This window comes from Sparus aurata, chromosome 16 (assembly GCF_900880675.1).
Source record: "Sparus aurata chromosome 16, fSpaAur1.1, whole genome shotgun sequence".
NCBI lineage: Eukaryota > Metazoa > Chordata > Actinopteri > Spariformes > Sparidae > Sparus > Sparus aurata.
The window spans coordinates 7,816,102-7,830,869 of record NC_044202.1 but is presented as its reverse complement, the minus strand read 5'-3'; the positions used below and the strand labels follow the sequence as shown (position 1 = coordinate 7,830,869).

At 44.0% G+C, this 14,768-nt stretch overlaps 2 protein-coding genes across 2 annotated transcripts; both read right to left on the bottom strand.

Moving 5' to 3' along the window:
• Window positions 1-2,544: 2,544 nt before the first annotated feature.
• Window positions 2,545-11,469, bottom strand: LOC115565951 (microtubule-associated protein 1S-like). The gene is made up of 10 exons (XM_030391642.1): window positions 11,219-11,469; window positions 9,935-10,030; window positions 8,808-8,890; window positions 8,303-8,440; window positions 7,667-8,162; window positions 7,287-7,373; window positions 4,538-6,999; window positions 4,055-4,196; window positions 3,732-3,949; window positions 2,545-3,381 (listed from the first exon to the last, which is right to left on the bottom strand). Exons 1-10 carry the CDS (start codon window positions 11,412-11,414, stop codon window positions 3,226-3,228), a joined length of 4,074 nt encoding a protein of 1,357 aa, XP_030247502.1. The 5' UTR covers window positions 11,415-11,469; the 3' UTR covers window positions 2,545-3,225.
• A 1,314-nt stretch (window positions 11,470-12,783) lies between these two features.
• LOC115565973 (cocaine- and amphetamine-regulated transcript protein) lies at window positions 12,784-14,567 on the bottom strand. The gene is made up of 3 exons (XM_030391689.1): window positions 14,333-14,567; window positions 14,107-14,187; window positions 12,784-13,278 (listed from the first exon to the last, which is right to left on the bottom strand). The coding sequence occupies exons 1-3, from the start codon at window positions 14,465-14,467 to the stop codon at window positions 13,171-13,173; spliced, it is 324 nt and encodes a 107-aa protein (XP_030247549.1). The 5' UTR covers window positions 14,468-14,567; the 3' UTR covers window positions 12,784-13,170.
• Between the last annotated feature and the right edge of the window lie 201 nt (window positions 14,568-14,768).

Here is a 14,768-nt window from a genome sequence, read left to right as displayed (position 1 = left end):
TATTCAAAATCTTGTTTTTTAAGGCACACAGAAAGAACACCGGTAGCAAAATTAACATTGAACAGAATATAAAAAGTAAAAACACTCTTTATGCAAAATGTTTCTACTCATCAATTGTTTATATGTTATTGGAATATTATCATTTAAGGATGTCAGTGTAAAGCTAATTCTAACAACTTCTGCTGTTGGGTAGACTTGTCTATATATATTTACACGGAGCCCTGGTCAAGACAGCAGCATATAAATATAAAGCAAAACGAAATAAACTCAAAACAAAAAGTTAATTTTCCATTGCTCAGGAACAGGATGTGCACTCAGTAGTTCAGTATTCAGTGCAAATAGTCCTCAATCAATTTTTTTATCATCTTTAATGCTGTTTTGCTGATCTAAAAACTACAGTTACTAGTGGCAAAAGACATAAGTGTCCCTTTACCTCCAAAATGTAAAGTTTTCATCACCTCAGAAAAAAATTTTGCACATTGTTTTCATTTCTCAGTTAAACCCAACGAATCTATGAATCGTAAATTAGCGTAAGAAGCAGGTGAACATGTTTTGCTCTATATAACGTATATCTACTGTTGTGTGCACCTGTTTGTATGTATATAATAGTTTCATGTCGATGTCCGGCTTTGTTGCTGAGACATTTCTGCTAAAAAGTAGCAAGATAACTTATTCACTTCAACGTCCGTACGGCAGCACTGATTAAGAATTTGCACTTCCATGACTCTCAACAGACACGTCTGGATGGTGATGCACATTCTTTATTCATACATTACTGCCGGCCCAACAACCCACACATTTTGTTACAGTATGCGCTTACAGACAAAGTGAAATGTTCTCAACATTATTTCAAAACATTTTTTTTTATTTTTTAACCCAACCATCCCGCTCTCCCACTCTCCCACAGCTCTCTGTCTTCATGAATATCATGAATGAAACAACATACAGTAGGCTACATACATTAGTTTATACATGCGGGACACATACACATAGTTACGATTCACTTCGGCTGCTGTGGGGTGAAGTAATTGTTGATCCATGATTACAGATCTGGTTCGACCCCCGCGATTCATCATTTAATCTGGCAGCCTTTTGCAGAAAAAAATACGTTTGTGGAGAATTTGGGGGGCATGACTGATGAATTAAGGTTGGACAACACATGTGACACAAACAGAAAATGAAAGGGGGCAAAATCTCTGATGATAAAAGTGTAACAGTGCATTTATATAACTACAAAATATATTTCAGATGATTCGAGAATCAAAACAAAGTTTCTTTTTTCTGTGTTCGGAGGCAGCATTCAGACGGAGCAGAAGAAAACGGTCAGTGGTGTCTTTTTGCAGTCTCATGCTTTGGTATTGAGGAAACTGTACTGTACGTCACATTCATGTTTTTATTTACATTTCATCAGAATGTGACAGCTGCTCTCGGACCCCATTTTACATCTAAACATAGCAGGTGTTTGCTGTTGGGCCCCTTGGACCACGATTTAGAGGGGCGCCATGTAATTTCGGAGAAGAAATTCAAAGTCAGATTTGAATCTTTACAACATTAATAAGTAATAAAACAAATTCAGACTTTTAACTGAATAAACAAGCTCTTCTCAGAGGAAAACAAGGGTCCTAGAACACTGTTTGTAGCTAGAGAGGTGGCAGGGTCCGCCACATATAAACAAAGAAAAACAGTATGAAACTGTGTTGTCCTTTAAGGTCAGTTTGTTTGTTTAGTTCATTTAGGCCCAATGAAGATCTTTTTCTTTGTCCTCTGACTTAAATTTCTTCCCCAAAACTACAACGTGCACCTTTAAGCTAAAGTAAATATCAACGTATTAGTCATTTATATTTGGTAGATCTATCCATAATATATGTCAAATTCTATGCTGTCATGCGAGGAATTAATTGGACTAGCAGGGACACTGTTCCTCCCTTTACCTGTTACTTAGTGATATACATCAGTCCAGAAGACTTCAATTATGGACCAAAACAACTAAAGCATTCCTGATATTAGTACAGCAATTCAGTAGTTTCAGTTTCAAGATTACTTTGTTCTAAGTATAAATAGAATCTGATTTCTAATTCATTCGTATGTACAAACTACAACGTGGAAAGCTGTCGTTACCACCCACTGTGACCACACCATGAATTAATGCTGTGCAAAATATGTGTCCACAATAAGCTTATGATCATATTCACAATCAGAGTACATGTCATCGCTTTAACATCTATTTCGCTGTCTGCTTCCTGATTAGTATGATGTTAAGGACTCGCAATGGATTACAATTAATTTGCGATAGTTAATGAGATGATTGCTGTAATGCCATCAATTTTAATCTGGTGCTCTAATCCCTGCCGACAGATTTGTCTTTGCAGATCCATTAATCTCAGAGCCAGCGGGCGATTATCAGTCGCGTCAGATACGTCGAGTCAGGTCAGCGGTGGAGACCTCGGTGGCGCGATACTTCTTAAAGCAGTTACGACACAATTCACCTCGAAACTGCACACAGCGCTCACAACAAACACCTGACCACCATTGTGATGTCATTACAGGTAAAATGTACCTTTTTTTTTTTTTTTTTGCAATTTAATCATCTTCTGTGCTAATCAGATAAATATCATTTTAGTAAATAAAAGAAATAAAATGTGCTAAGTGCTTTTCACAAACCACCAAGTATTTTCAGCAGTTTAATTTGCAGAATTCAAGGTCTTTAACTAAATAAATGTTGCATTAAAAGCTGCGAATTCGCTCTTTAAACATCGCACAGCCTACGATCACACCTCAGCGCTGACTGTATTGAGAAAACAAGCCCACACATAGCGCCTTTAACCCCACGTATGCTAACTACATTGACTAATCTACAACATCAGCTTTCATGTGGATGCACATTTGCAGCCCGACGTGCTTCTCCCGCAGCCAGTGTGATCACCTCTCCTGTCTCGCACAGGGTCATGGGTAACAGAAATTCATGCAAAAACTCCCCACGGGAACGTGTTTCTCATCTTGGATAGAGACAAATAAGGGCTTTCTGGTGCAAAAAAGAGCCCACAAAGAAGAGATTAACCAGGAGGGGATGGGGTGAACGTCCCGTCGTTACCCACTCGGATGCGTTCATGCAGAAAAAGGGCCAGAAAATTTCCTTTTAACTTTCTCTGACTGTCCCACACACGTTTCCATTCTTCAGCTAGGGATCACCATCCATCCTCCGTCGCTGCATCCCAAGAGTCTGCCTCAAAACTCTATCTTGCAGGCGGGAAAGGTCTCGTCCTGCATGGCGACAGTGCTGTTGGAGCCCAGCACGGTGATGCCCAGCTCCTTCTGTCTGTCCTGGGTCTGCTGGTACCACTCCTGCATCGCCGGCGACTCAAAGGTGGGGATCACTGTCACCTGAAAGAAAGGGAAAAGATAAGGGGATGAAAAGGGGAGAAAAAATGATCTGCATTGGTTTCTTTTGATGCCCAGCACTTTGACCAAGCTGCTCACATTAAAAATGTTTTTTCAGCAGCTGCAGAGAAACATGGATAGGTTTCAGTTCGGGATCCAGTTTAAAGCCAAGTTCTTCCCAGTTCCCCTGACAGATTCACATGGATCCATTATTTTGCTGCATGCTTAAGGTGACAAAAAAACAAATCAGGCGTATTGACTGAAGGTGGCTGGTGAGTACAAAAGGAGGCCGTTTAACCTCGGGCAGATGTACGCGCTCTAGTGAGTCACCATTCTAGTTGTGAGTTTCTTACCTGCATAGTCTCAGGCCAGGATATCTTGCTGTCCAGTAATGCGTCTAGCGTATGCCTCAACAGTTCCTCTCTCTCTGGACTGTCGCCGCTGACGATGTAACAAGAGGAGCGAACGCATCTGAAGAAGTCCACGCTGACTGTAGAAGAGGAGCCTCCGGAGGGGATATAGGCCAGGTCAACGTATACGCTGACTTCTCCGCCAGAGGTAGACTTAGAGCCTGGGACAGGAGAGACAGCGGTTCAGCGGACACCAACTATGGATACATTTGCGTTTGAAAAATACAAAACAGTTTTCTATATTGTTTACATTTTACGCCTCGTACCTGGATTGGGTGAGGATTTTGCTGGTGCTGAACGGGGGCTGGAGGAAGGCGTTCGAGTGGACGAGGCATTCCCCTTCAGGACTCCACTTTGGCTCCCTATCCTGCTTTTCCCTGAGCCTGATCTTTGGGAGGCCTCAGTAACCTGGCGACAAAAAGCAAAATTGAACTTGATGAGGACGAACAATAGCTTCAGCCTCACAGAATCATAATAAACACAACATTTATTCAAGTATATGCGGTAATAGTCATCTCAAAATGTCTGCTTTGACCATCTAGATTAGTAAGTATCTTCTCACTTGAAGGTGAGTTTTGGAGAAGGAATACACTAATAAACACTTCAATATTTGGTGAATTGGAGGGCATTCGCTGAGTGGGGATACAAATAAGACCTTTAACCAAACTATTTATCTTAAATGCACACATGAACTAATGGGCCGAATGACATAAACATCCTTCTCGCCAGTGCTAATAAGACAAACTCACCGCTGGCGATTTTTTCCCTCGTGTGCCGGCGGCTTTTGCCCTCTTCCCATTAGCATCAGACTCAGACTGAGGAACGGGCATGGAGGCGTCTGGATGAGGGGGCAGGGGCGGACTGTCCCTGAGAGGGGCAGGCGGAGGGTCCTGGGGCAGAGCCCGGCTGGTGTGGAGGTCATGGGGGGAGTTAGACGGCTCACTACATGACTCATCCTCATCTGAGTCCAGGACTCCGTCTGCCGTGGTGGAGGGGCAGTCCTCCGTGCAGACGGGGGCGTTTGACTCGCTGGGCGATGTGTCTTTGGGGTTGTTGTTGTTGTTGCCGTGATGATGTTGAGCAAAAGCTCCTCTGGGGGACTCGCTCGCACCTGAGCTGGAGTCTGCTGGTTTGAAATGCTTGAACTCGCAGGGAGACACCAGGCATAGATCCACATCGTGAGCTGACGCCTCAAAATGAAGTGTGTTAGGAGCGGGAGGACGCCCCATCTCAAAACCCTGCCCTACAGATCTCGGAGGCTTCTTCATTGGTAAAGACACCCCGACAAAATGGCCTCCATTGGAGCTGGAGTGATGAACGCTGTCCTCCCCATCTCTCTGGCTCACAGGGGTCGCTCCCTGCTCTAAGGACATGGACAGTGACTCATCTACCTCTGTGGACTGAGGTGAGCTCACCTCTGCCGGCATTGAGTGTGTAGTAGTGGTGGTAGTGAGAGACGGAGAGGGGTCTGAAGAGCCTTCTTTAAATGAACCCAACGAAAGGAAACTCAGGTGCTTCTCTCTGGCGGTTGAGTGGCTCTCTGGAGTGGTTCTGTGCTGGTTTGACTGCCCATCACTCTGCTTGGATGAATCGCTGACATCGGCTGACTCTGCGTTACCCATCTGGGCCTGTAACCTGCTGAGAGTGGCCCTGTTGCACCACACATCATCTGGGGAGAGACAGTAAGGAGTGTGGCCGGCGCTGTTGGGCCGTGAATCAGGGGATGCTGGCTCAACCGTCTCCTCGTCAGGGCTGACTGGCACCTGGTTCTCTGGAGAGGATCTGGAGGGAGGGCTGCTTCTCAAAGCCCCGTCCAGGAGAGTGTACTCAGTCGGGGTTGTGTCATGTTGGACTGAGCACTCATTCTTTGCCGTCTTATTCAAGGGGGATGGGAATCCTACAACCTTTGCTGGTTTACAAGCATTTCCAGGCTGCTCTTCTGGAGCTTTCTCTCCAGTCCAGTCCTTGTCTCGCACTCCATTATCACCACTCTCTCCTCCCATTATCCCCGCGCTACCTCCGGCTTCTTCCTCAAGTGTGTCAGCCGCTTTGCTCAGGTCTCCGAGGCTCTTTTCATTTCCAGACTCGCTGCGTCTCTGCTCTCCTTTATCTGCTGTTTCCACCTGTGCCGCAGTTTCCTCCTTGAGCTTTAGAAAGTCAGCTGTCATGTCCTCAGGGGTAGACATTTTGGAGCCACAGGGATTCTCTTCAGACTCTTTCTCTGTTTTTTGTTTCTGCTGCTCTGCATCGAGTCCCTCTGCCTCTGATGTTCCTAACACATTCCCAGCGTCGGGTTTGGTTGAGTTGTTATTTGGCAACTCTGTGTTTACATTCACCTTCTTGCCATTATTTGCCTCCTTTCCTGATGTTTTTTTTGTTTTCTTCCCCCCTGTTTTTGAGTCATTTTTTGCGTCCTTTTTGAGTTTAGTTTTATTGTCATTCTTTGGTTTTGGAGTGAGAACATCCCGTTTCCCCTGATCATGCCTCGTGACAGTGTTTTCCTCTTTACTGCCAGGCTTATCTTCTTTTTTCCCATCCTTACCTCTCCCTTTCTTTGAAGTATTCTTCTCTGAAGTTGCTGCTTTGTTCTTGACACCTATATCTTTGATTCTGGTTTTATCAGCATCTCTTGCAGCGACTCCGTTGAACAGTTTTCCTTTCCCCTCTTCTTTACCTCCCCGATCTTTTCCGTGTTTCGGCGTTGACTCCTTCCCTTGAGACTTAACACTGTCCTGGCTCTCCGTCCTCTTGGGCGTTTTGTCCTCTCCCAGCCTCTCCAGGTCCCCGGTCGTCACAGTAGGTTTCTGGAGGAAGGCCAGCCCATTCAGCTTCTCCAGCCCCTGCAACAGCTTTGCCTGTGGGGTGACACCGGGGAACAGCACCCTGACCACCTTCTCCTGAGGACACGCTGGGTGCCACACAAGCAGCGCACACACTGAGGCCAGCGCGGTGAGGGGGAGAGTTTGAGATTTGGAGGCTGATGACACGGCGTCTGGCCAGTTCTGCATGAATGTCTGGTACTCCTGACTGTTTTTGCCGGGGTTGAGGATGTATAAATCCAGCTGCCCCACTCCCATCTTCTGGAACAGGGTTAGTGGCTCGATGGGGATCCCTTGTGGTCGAAACAATGGCTGTGGTCTGATTTCTAACTTCTTTAACAAGTGGAGGGTTAGAGCCGCCTGCTGTGTGCTCTTCAGTACACTGTCCACACCTGAGAAGAAGAATGACAACTTTACTTGATGGCAATCATTCACATTAGAAACGGGAAGTCTGGACATTTACAGTCATGTTTGTAGACAAAAACAGGTATTCTAAAACAAAACATTATGTTTTCCTAACCCTGACCAAGTGTTTTTTGGTGCCTAAACCCAACCAGACAATCCAAAGAGAGGTAAAGTTTTAACATAAAGTTTCAACCTATATATATATGATTTGCAGAAAACAGGTTGGTTAACAGAGACGTACTGTATTACTGTAGGGTTTAAATGCATCACTCACAGGGCTGATCTTCCAGCTGCAACCTGCTGGGGGCGTTAAAGAACACAACTCCGAGCTCTGGGGAGATAAGCCTCTTAGAGGAGTCATCTGTTCAGATAAAAGAAGATAAAGACACAGAGGAACACATAAAGAGGAGAGGACTAAAGAGATATCTCCTGACATCTTTTAATCACGATGAATCAGAAACAGCAACAGGAAATCCTCCTCTGTTGCTCTTTCTAAGGTCTTCCCCTGTTAGTTATTCAAGGGGAGTTATTCCTTATTGAAATCGAGGGTCTAAGTAAAGACGGTAATGTATGCTGAGCAGATTGAATAGTCTTTTGAGGCAATCTTGTGATTTTGGGCTGTACAGCATGAATAGAACTGACTGGACCTCTTACCTTTGACATCAGAGCTCAGCTCCATCTCAGCCACCTTCCTCTCCAGGAAGACGTTGACCCCAGGGAGGTTCTCTGTCCCAACGTGCGTTATCAAAACTGCATCAACTCGGTCGAGGTGGCGGACCAGCTTCCAGAAACAAGCCTGAGAGTCCGAGCCGCCATCCATCAGCACCGTGAACCCGTTGACGGCAAAAAAGGCACAGTCGCCGCGGCCGGCAGGGAACACGTAGCAGCAGGGGCGGGACAGCTTGAGAAAACCCACCGTGGTGGGAGGAGGCAGGAGGTCGAAGGGAGACGGAGGGGAGAGGGTACCAGAGATGAGGGAGGTGAATTCCCCCAGGGCCTCCATGGCAGGCAGCACCTCTGGGGGATTGATGTGCAGCGTGAAAGGACCCTGCAGAGGCTGGTCTCCCAGGAGAGTCTTCCTCCACTGGCCGATGTTTGGACAACTCAGAGTCAGACTGAGTTTGGAGGAGGAGTTCTCTTGATCTATGAACTAAAGACAGAGCAGTTCTTCAGCAGTCATCCGAGAGATTTATGATCTTTTTCTTTACTGTGTGCAAAGCAAGCATGACCAGTATTATCAATACAGTTACAGACAGAGAGATGCAAAGACAGGTGGAGACACTGTCGTACCTGCTCTGTCAGTATTTGTTTCAGGTGTTGTGGCGAGAACAGTCCTCTGTGAAACAGCAGGTCTCCACTGTCCTCCACGCTCTGGCCGGCCAAGATCAGCAGCTTATGAGCCGATTCCCTGGACAGCAGAGCCGACACCTGCCAGGACCAGACAGACGGAAAGATTCATTATTTTTTCCCTCATTTCTACCAGGAAAAGTATTTACAGTATTTACTTTTGAAGCAGAAATAGCAAACATTTGGTGGCAACAGCATCTTAAATGTGACTTTTTTTCTGATTTTAGACTGTTGCTCCAGCGACACAAAACATTAGTAGGCTTGATCCGTTGGAAATTGTGATGGGAGTTTTTTTTATTTTTAGACAAAACTATGCTTTTCAAGATTGTAATTTCAATTAAATGTTATCATTAAAACAGTGACAAAAGCTGCACAAACTGCATCACTGTAACACTTGTCCTGGTCAACTGGTGAACTTGGTGAAGCACCCAGGATTTCTCCCCCTCACCTCTGAACGAACCTGTTCCTGAGACGGACTGATCAGCACCTGAGTGTCCAACACTCTGGTACTGTGGCGCAGACACTTCTGCCCTGAAGAGGCAGAGAGAAAATACAAAGAATAGAAAAAAGAAGGACAGGCAGGCAGCAAGACAAAGGGAAGCAAACAAGAGAGGGAAAAATTCAGAGCCGAGGGAGTTTGGAAACGAGCCAACAGATCCGAAGCCCGACACAAATGGGAGTTGAACTCAAAGAGGTCAGTGAGAAAGCGAACTGGGATAACCGGGCGGGTGATCGACTCGTCGAATGAAAAAAGAGGAAGGAAGAAGAGTGGAACAGCTGAGTCTGAGGCTGAGATGCCAAGTTAACTCCTGTCTGAAGAGAGCTGGATCAACGTTTGAGGATGCCGAGGCGGACACAGCCGACTGGAAAATAATGACCCATATAAGTACAAGAGTTTCTTTGTCTTTGATTCAAGTTAGAGAGAAAAAAAATCAGGACAGTCCGCTCTGACTGTTGCAGTGAATGACATCTTTCACATTTTAGTTCAAGTTCAAATGTCAAACGTCCTTGTGATTCAGTGTGTAATTCGTTATCTTAGCTTAGCATAAAGGCTAAAATATGGTGCCATGCCATTGTTCCGAAGGCCCGTTACTCAAATTCCTTGCGTTATTTTTTTCCCAACCAAATTCCACAAAGACCCAGCCCTAGTCTGAGTCTGAGTGACATATTTTCTAACGGTTTGTATTTGGCTGCCATTTTGTGCTCTGTAAAAAGAGATGTGTCTGTTCTTGTCTGTGTTCACCACCTCACCTCACAGCTCAGCGGTAATACGACTATCTGACTCTGATGTCTTTCTGCGTTTTCAACACATTCCCCGGTTGTCCTTGACTCTGCAAACTAAAATACTGCAACACATGCATAAAGAGAGGTGGCACAGATCTCTATTGTTCCCCGTCCAGAGGGTCCACCCATGTTTAACAATCACCGACTGCTCCTGCACTTTCCTTCCTTCCTTCCTTGTTGACCTCTGACCGGACAAACTGGGCGGGTTACCATGGCGACGGGCCTTTTTTTATCTGTGGGATACAGGGTCTGAGAGTTTGGACGAGGAGTCAAATCAACACAGTTACTGACCTGCACCCTTGAAAGACGCCGTGTGGTGGGAGAGAAACTCCTGGAGGAAGAGGTTCAGGTTACAGGATTTTAAGTCGACGTCCCACGAACGAATACCTGGAGACATTAGAGACTTACAGTCACATGGGGCTATGTTGTAAACAACGTACACATTTGTCATAGTTAAATTATAGTAGTTTCCCCAGTAAACACACCAACCACTTTGGCTGTCGCAATTGGAGTGTCTCTGGGCATGTAGGGTGAGGCGAACAGGCTGGGTGTCCGCCACCTGGCCTGTTAGTTCTACCTGCCAAGCCCAGAGACACTCTTGCAGCAAAGAGTGGCTTTTGAAGGATGAGGGCGCCAAAGGGGAGCCGCAGAAGACGCAAAACAGAACCGCAAGAAAAACAAACACAACCTGTGCTACTGTGTGAGTTACTGGTTTGAGTCAGGCATGGAGAACGGTACTACAAGAAATGCGACGGGATCCATAATGACATCCCTGAGTGTCACCAGATGATGTGCAGCTTCCTCTGAAAAGCCACATTTTACTTACTTACTCCAATAGATAAAAACGATAACATCACATTGAAATACTCTGAAAAACTGCACGTCTATCAGCTGCAAACAGGGCTGTCCCTCTCGGCTCATGAAAAGCTGACATTTTGGGTTCTCACCAGACAGTTATGAAATGTTAATAAGCCCTGCGAATTTGATAAACATCTCTCAGTATGTCCTGTTTCCTTTTTCTGTTATCAATCTACAGCCTATGTGCAGTTTTTACATGAACTGCATGCACTCAAATGCTCAAATGCACCATTAGATCTGCAGACACACAGTAAAGACACACACTGTCCTGGGTTATCATGCCGGTGCACCCATGTCTACTCCCTGCAGCCTCCACAGCCACCGCTTTACATAAACACAAAGCTTTTATCATGGCTCTCCGTTCACAAGTGGCCATGTGTTGACTGGATATCAGCATGCAACATTTTCCCCCCCTCCAAAAAAGCTTTCTCGTTGCGTAATGACACCCAAACCACCCGACTGCTTTTTAATCATACTGCGCCCAGAGGAGGTGATGCTGATGGTGGAGCACCGCCAGATGACGCATCCTCCTCGGTCAGTAGGGTGGATAAAACAAATGACATAAACACTGCAATAGGGGGCAAATAAAAGCATCCCTCTACGATAATTTACGCGACGACAACTTGCAATTCGTCTTCGTTTCTCAAGCGAATGTTGGGAGAGGAGGAGAGCGGTGTTGCGGGAGGTGTGAGAGGCGGGTTCGGCTTGCAAACGTACCTCGCTCGATGTCCCCGCAGATGTGTCCCGTCTGTCTGAGGTGTGCGGTCCGTCCGACGATGATGAGCAGGGAGTGTTTGTGGGGGCTGAAGTCGAGGTTCGCGGTCGCGGCGCGCCTCGCCTCCTCCCGGACCTCCCTCTCCGGCACCCGGCTGGACGCCATGTTGGGGAGCCTGCAGTTGGGATGTGATGTCATTGAGTGAACAGCCCGGCTGACGGCGGCTTTTATTACCGACAGATCACAGACAGGCGGCCGGTGTGAGGGAATGCGCTTGTGCATTAGTGGACGTGAAGGAAGAGGCTGAATTATTGATGAGACGTGGCAGAAAGGATCAATATATATATTTTTATTGGCTTTAATCAACGGGAAACTACCAACAAGTGATGCTGCATTGAAACATTACAAAAAGCTGTTTTAACATCTGTTTGAGTGCAAAACACCATTGTTTCTCATAATTGCACAACACAAACACATTTATTAGATTTTTTTTTATTTCAATCTAGCTAACCTGTTATTATAACTTACCTTTAATGTCATTGCTAAACCTTTACTACTTGTATTGTTGCTTTGCTAAGATTAATACATACTAATAACAGTATAATAAATACTCATGAGCAGTTAACTATGAAAGAAAACTGTTAAAAAGTGCATAAATAAGAAGGATTTATTAACCTTAAAAGGCATTTGTTCTTGCTTTAGATGCAATAGCTGCAAAAAGCACAAAACTGTTTATAAGTGGATACTAAAAATATAAATTAAGCCCAATAAAGTAACATGAACGCACAGCAAAGGTTTAACAATGACATAATATTTAAATTAAACACATCGAATGTGTTTGTCACGCGACTTAAAGCAATCTGTAGAAATTCATTAGGCTGTAATTAAAGGAGCACTATATACTTTTGGAGAATATATATAAAATGAATGAGGTAACAACACAAACACAGAAGTATGTTTTCCTTAACTGGATAAACAAGCTGTTCTCAGAGGAAAACAAGCCAGAGAGGTGGCAGGGTCCGCCACATATAAACAAGGTAAAACAGTTTGAAACTGTGTCGTCCTTTAAGACGAATCTGTTTATTCGGTTTATTCAGTCGTGAAAACAACAACAGTTTGTTTATTTAGTTTGTTTAGGCCCAAAGATTTTTCTCATGTGATCAAAATGTCTTCCCAAAACTACAGACTGTTCCTTTAATGTATTTAATGTGTTTAAACTGATAACAAGTTTCTCAGACGTGCTCAAAAATGTCTTGTAATCTGGCACTAAACATGTTTTTTTACACTGTTAATTACACTTATAAAGTCTTAAAAATGCTAATAAACATTTTTAGAGGTCCTATTACTTATTAAAGGATACCTTCATTCACTCACTCATGCTGATGAAACGTTTCATAGTCTGCAAAACATTTCTCTTTGCTGCAGCACTCTCCTCAACAACTGAACTATTATCACACTTTCAGACTTACTAATATCAATATGCATCACAAGGACGTAAAAAGGACCTGTTAACTAAAGTTTACTAAAAAAGACCTTAATAAAAAACGATGTTCTGACACACAGAAACTTGAATTTAAGTTGATTTATTGACCTCCTTATCTTACAAATGTGCTAAGAAACCAATAGCTTTACTGTCTCCACCTGTGACAGGAACAAAAACACACACAAAAACAAGATAAGAAAAATATTCATGACAAAAAATACATTCAATGTCTGCCAACAGATGCCCCACGAATAACTCCCCACGTGCAGATCAGAAACACTGACAGAGACAGACGGATACAGACCTTCAAATCTAATCAAAAAATCAATATTCTAACATTTCCCAGCCCGAGTTTATAAAAGAAAAGTTTCATTTATCAATCACATCATGTTACATCGTGTTTCCATTTGTCTCGCAGACAATGACAACAACTCTTTCTTGTGTTTTTCCATCTTTGTCATCTCTTCTCCTTCACAAACACTTAAGAACGTAGAAGTTACAGGACGTCCCTCGTGGACAGCTGCACAGCGTGCCGATACGTGCGCCCTTACGCACGGCGCACGGCTCCCCTGCGTCACACTGCACAGACAAAAACAGCATCCGTAAAAACTGTGGAAAATATTATATATTGAAAGAGAAGAACTCAACAAATATATAAGGAACACACTTAGGTATGTGACTGCTTCATACAGTAAGAGAAAAGCATGGAATAAGTAATGTATCTTTTAGATCTTTTCAGATTTTACACAGAATTTACACCTTTCCCATCGTTTCTTTCAAAAAACAGAAACCTAAGAATGCTGTTGGGATAAATATCTTGTCATACTATATTTTAGTTGAGATAAGAGTAGAAATTACATGCTACATTATACTACTAATGGGGGAAACATTTCACAGTCACAGTTCAAAGCCAACTTTCCTGCACTTTATTAACTGATTTAAACAATGAAGCAACACCTAACCAAATGTTATAGACCCCCCCCAAAAAAGCTATTAAGACCTCAAATGAATCAAATATGATGCGTATAACATGAACTCTGGCATTTGTTCAAGGTCAATGTTCATAAAGGTTCATTAAAATGAGCTGTAGCTTCACTTTTTGATCGTATAACAGCATTTTAAAAGTAAGAAAACTATGTGTTGGTTTATTCTAACAGTTAAAATGCTTATCATAAAGTTAATTTAGAGAATAATGCAGTTCTGTTCAAGTTGTGGGCACTGATATTGCCAGTAATGTCATGTCTAATTGGTCTGGTATAGTTATATTTACCATATTGTTGTTTTATGCACATTTATATACTTATTCATACATATATACATGTTTATTTCATGTTACTGATGAATTATAAAGTAACCTATCCTTAAAATGCATGCTGGTCAACCTTTATTATGATGAAGTGTACCTACCGAAGGCAGCCAGCCCAGCTTTTTCTCTAAGGGCATCTCTTTGCTCCTCAGCTTCTCCAAAACTTCTTGCAACGCGTCAATCTGCAGGAACAAAACAACAGACATTAAAATTCAAAGTTTAAAGCTCCATAAACTATAAATCATCTCTTATCGGCTCATCATCCTGGGCAGATTTAGACAGTCATTTAAAAAGCACCACCCATGTCCTCTCTCAGACTTCTCTCACCAGGTCTTTCTCCTGCTGGTTTTTCTGGGGGAAATCCAACGAGCGCGTCTCCAGCGACGAGTCTTCTGCCCGGGCGAGCCACAGGTAGGCGCAGCAGCAGGTGACCGCGAGGAGGAGAGCTCGGGCGCTGACCATGGTGCTGAAAAACGCAAACAGGGTGGAGACCTTTTCTCTTAAATTGGCGGAGGATCTCTGGAGGTGTGGAGGTGTCCTGTGCAGAGAACCCCCCCTCTTTATAGGCAGCTGCTGACATCATCCAGCCTCTGAAATATTCATGACAGACATTCTCGACAGGGTGACAGTGTCATCACCTCCGTGATCAGCAGGAAGAGACCTGCCAGGATGATGTCAAGGATGTTAAACATTTCATAAAACATATTTGATCAAAGTAATCTGGTGGGTGAACGGAGGTCAAACTGCTTTCCCCTCAAAATCA

Coding starts and splice junctions, on each gene's coding strand:
- LOC115565973 (XM_030391689.1), bottom strand. CDS start 14,467: ATGGTCAGCGCCCGAGCTCTCCTCCTCGCGGTCACCTGCTGCTGCGCC. Junction 14,188..14,332: donor ACCAGCAGGAGAAAGACCTG/GTGAGAGAAGTC, acceptor TTGTTCCTGCAG/ATTGACGCGTTGCAAGAAGT. Junction 13,279..14,106: donor AGCTGGGCTGGCTGCCTTCG/GTAGGTACACTT, acceptor TTGTCTGTGCAG/TGTGACGCAGGGGAGCCGTG.
- LOC115565951 (XM_030391642.1), bottom strand. CDS start 11,414: ATGACATCACATCCCAACTGCAGGCTCCCCAACATGGCGTCCAGCCGG. Junction 7,374..7,666: donor GCTGAGCTCTGATGTCAAAG/GTAAGAGGTCCA, acceptor TTATCTGAACAG/ATGACTCCTCTAAGAGGCTT. Junction 7,000..7,286: donor GCAGCTGGAAGATCAGCCCT/GTGAGTGATGCA, acceptor TCTTCTTCTCAG/GTGTGGACAGTGTACTGAAG.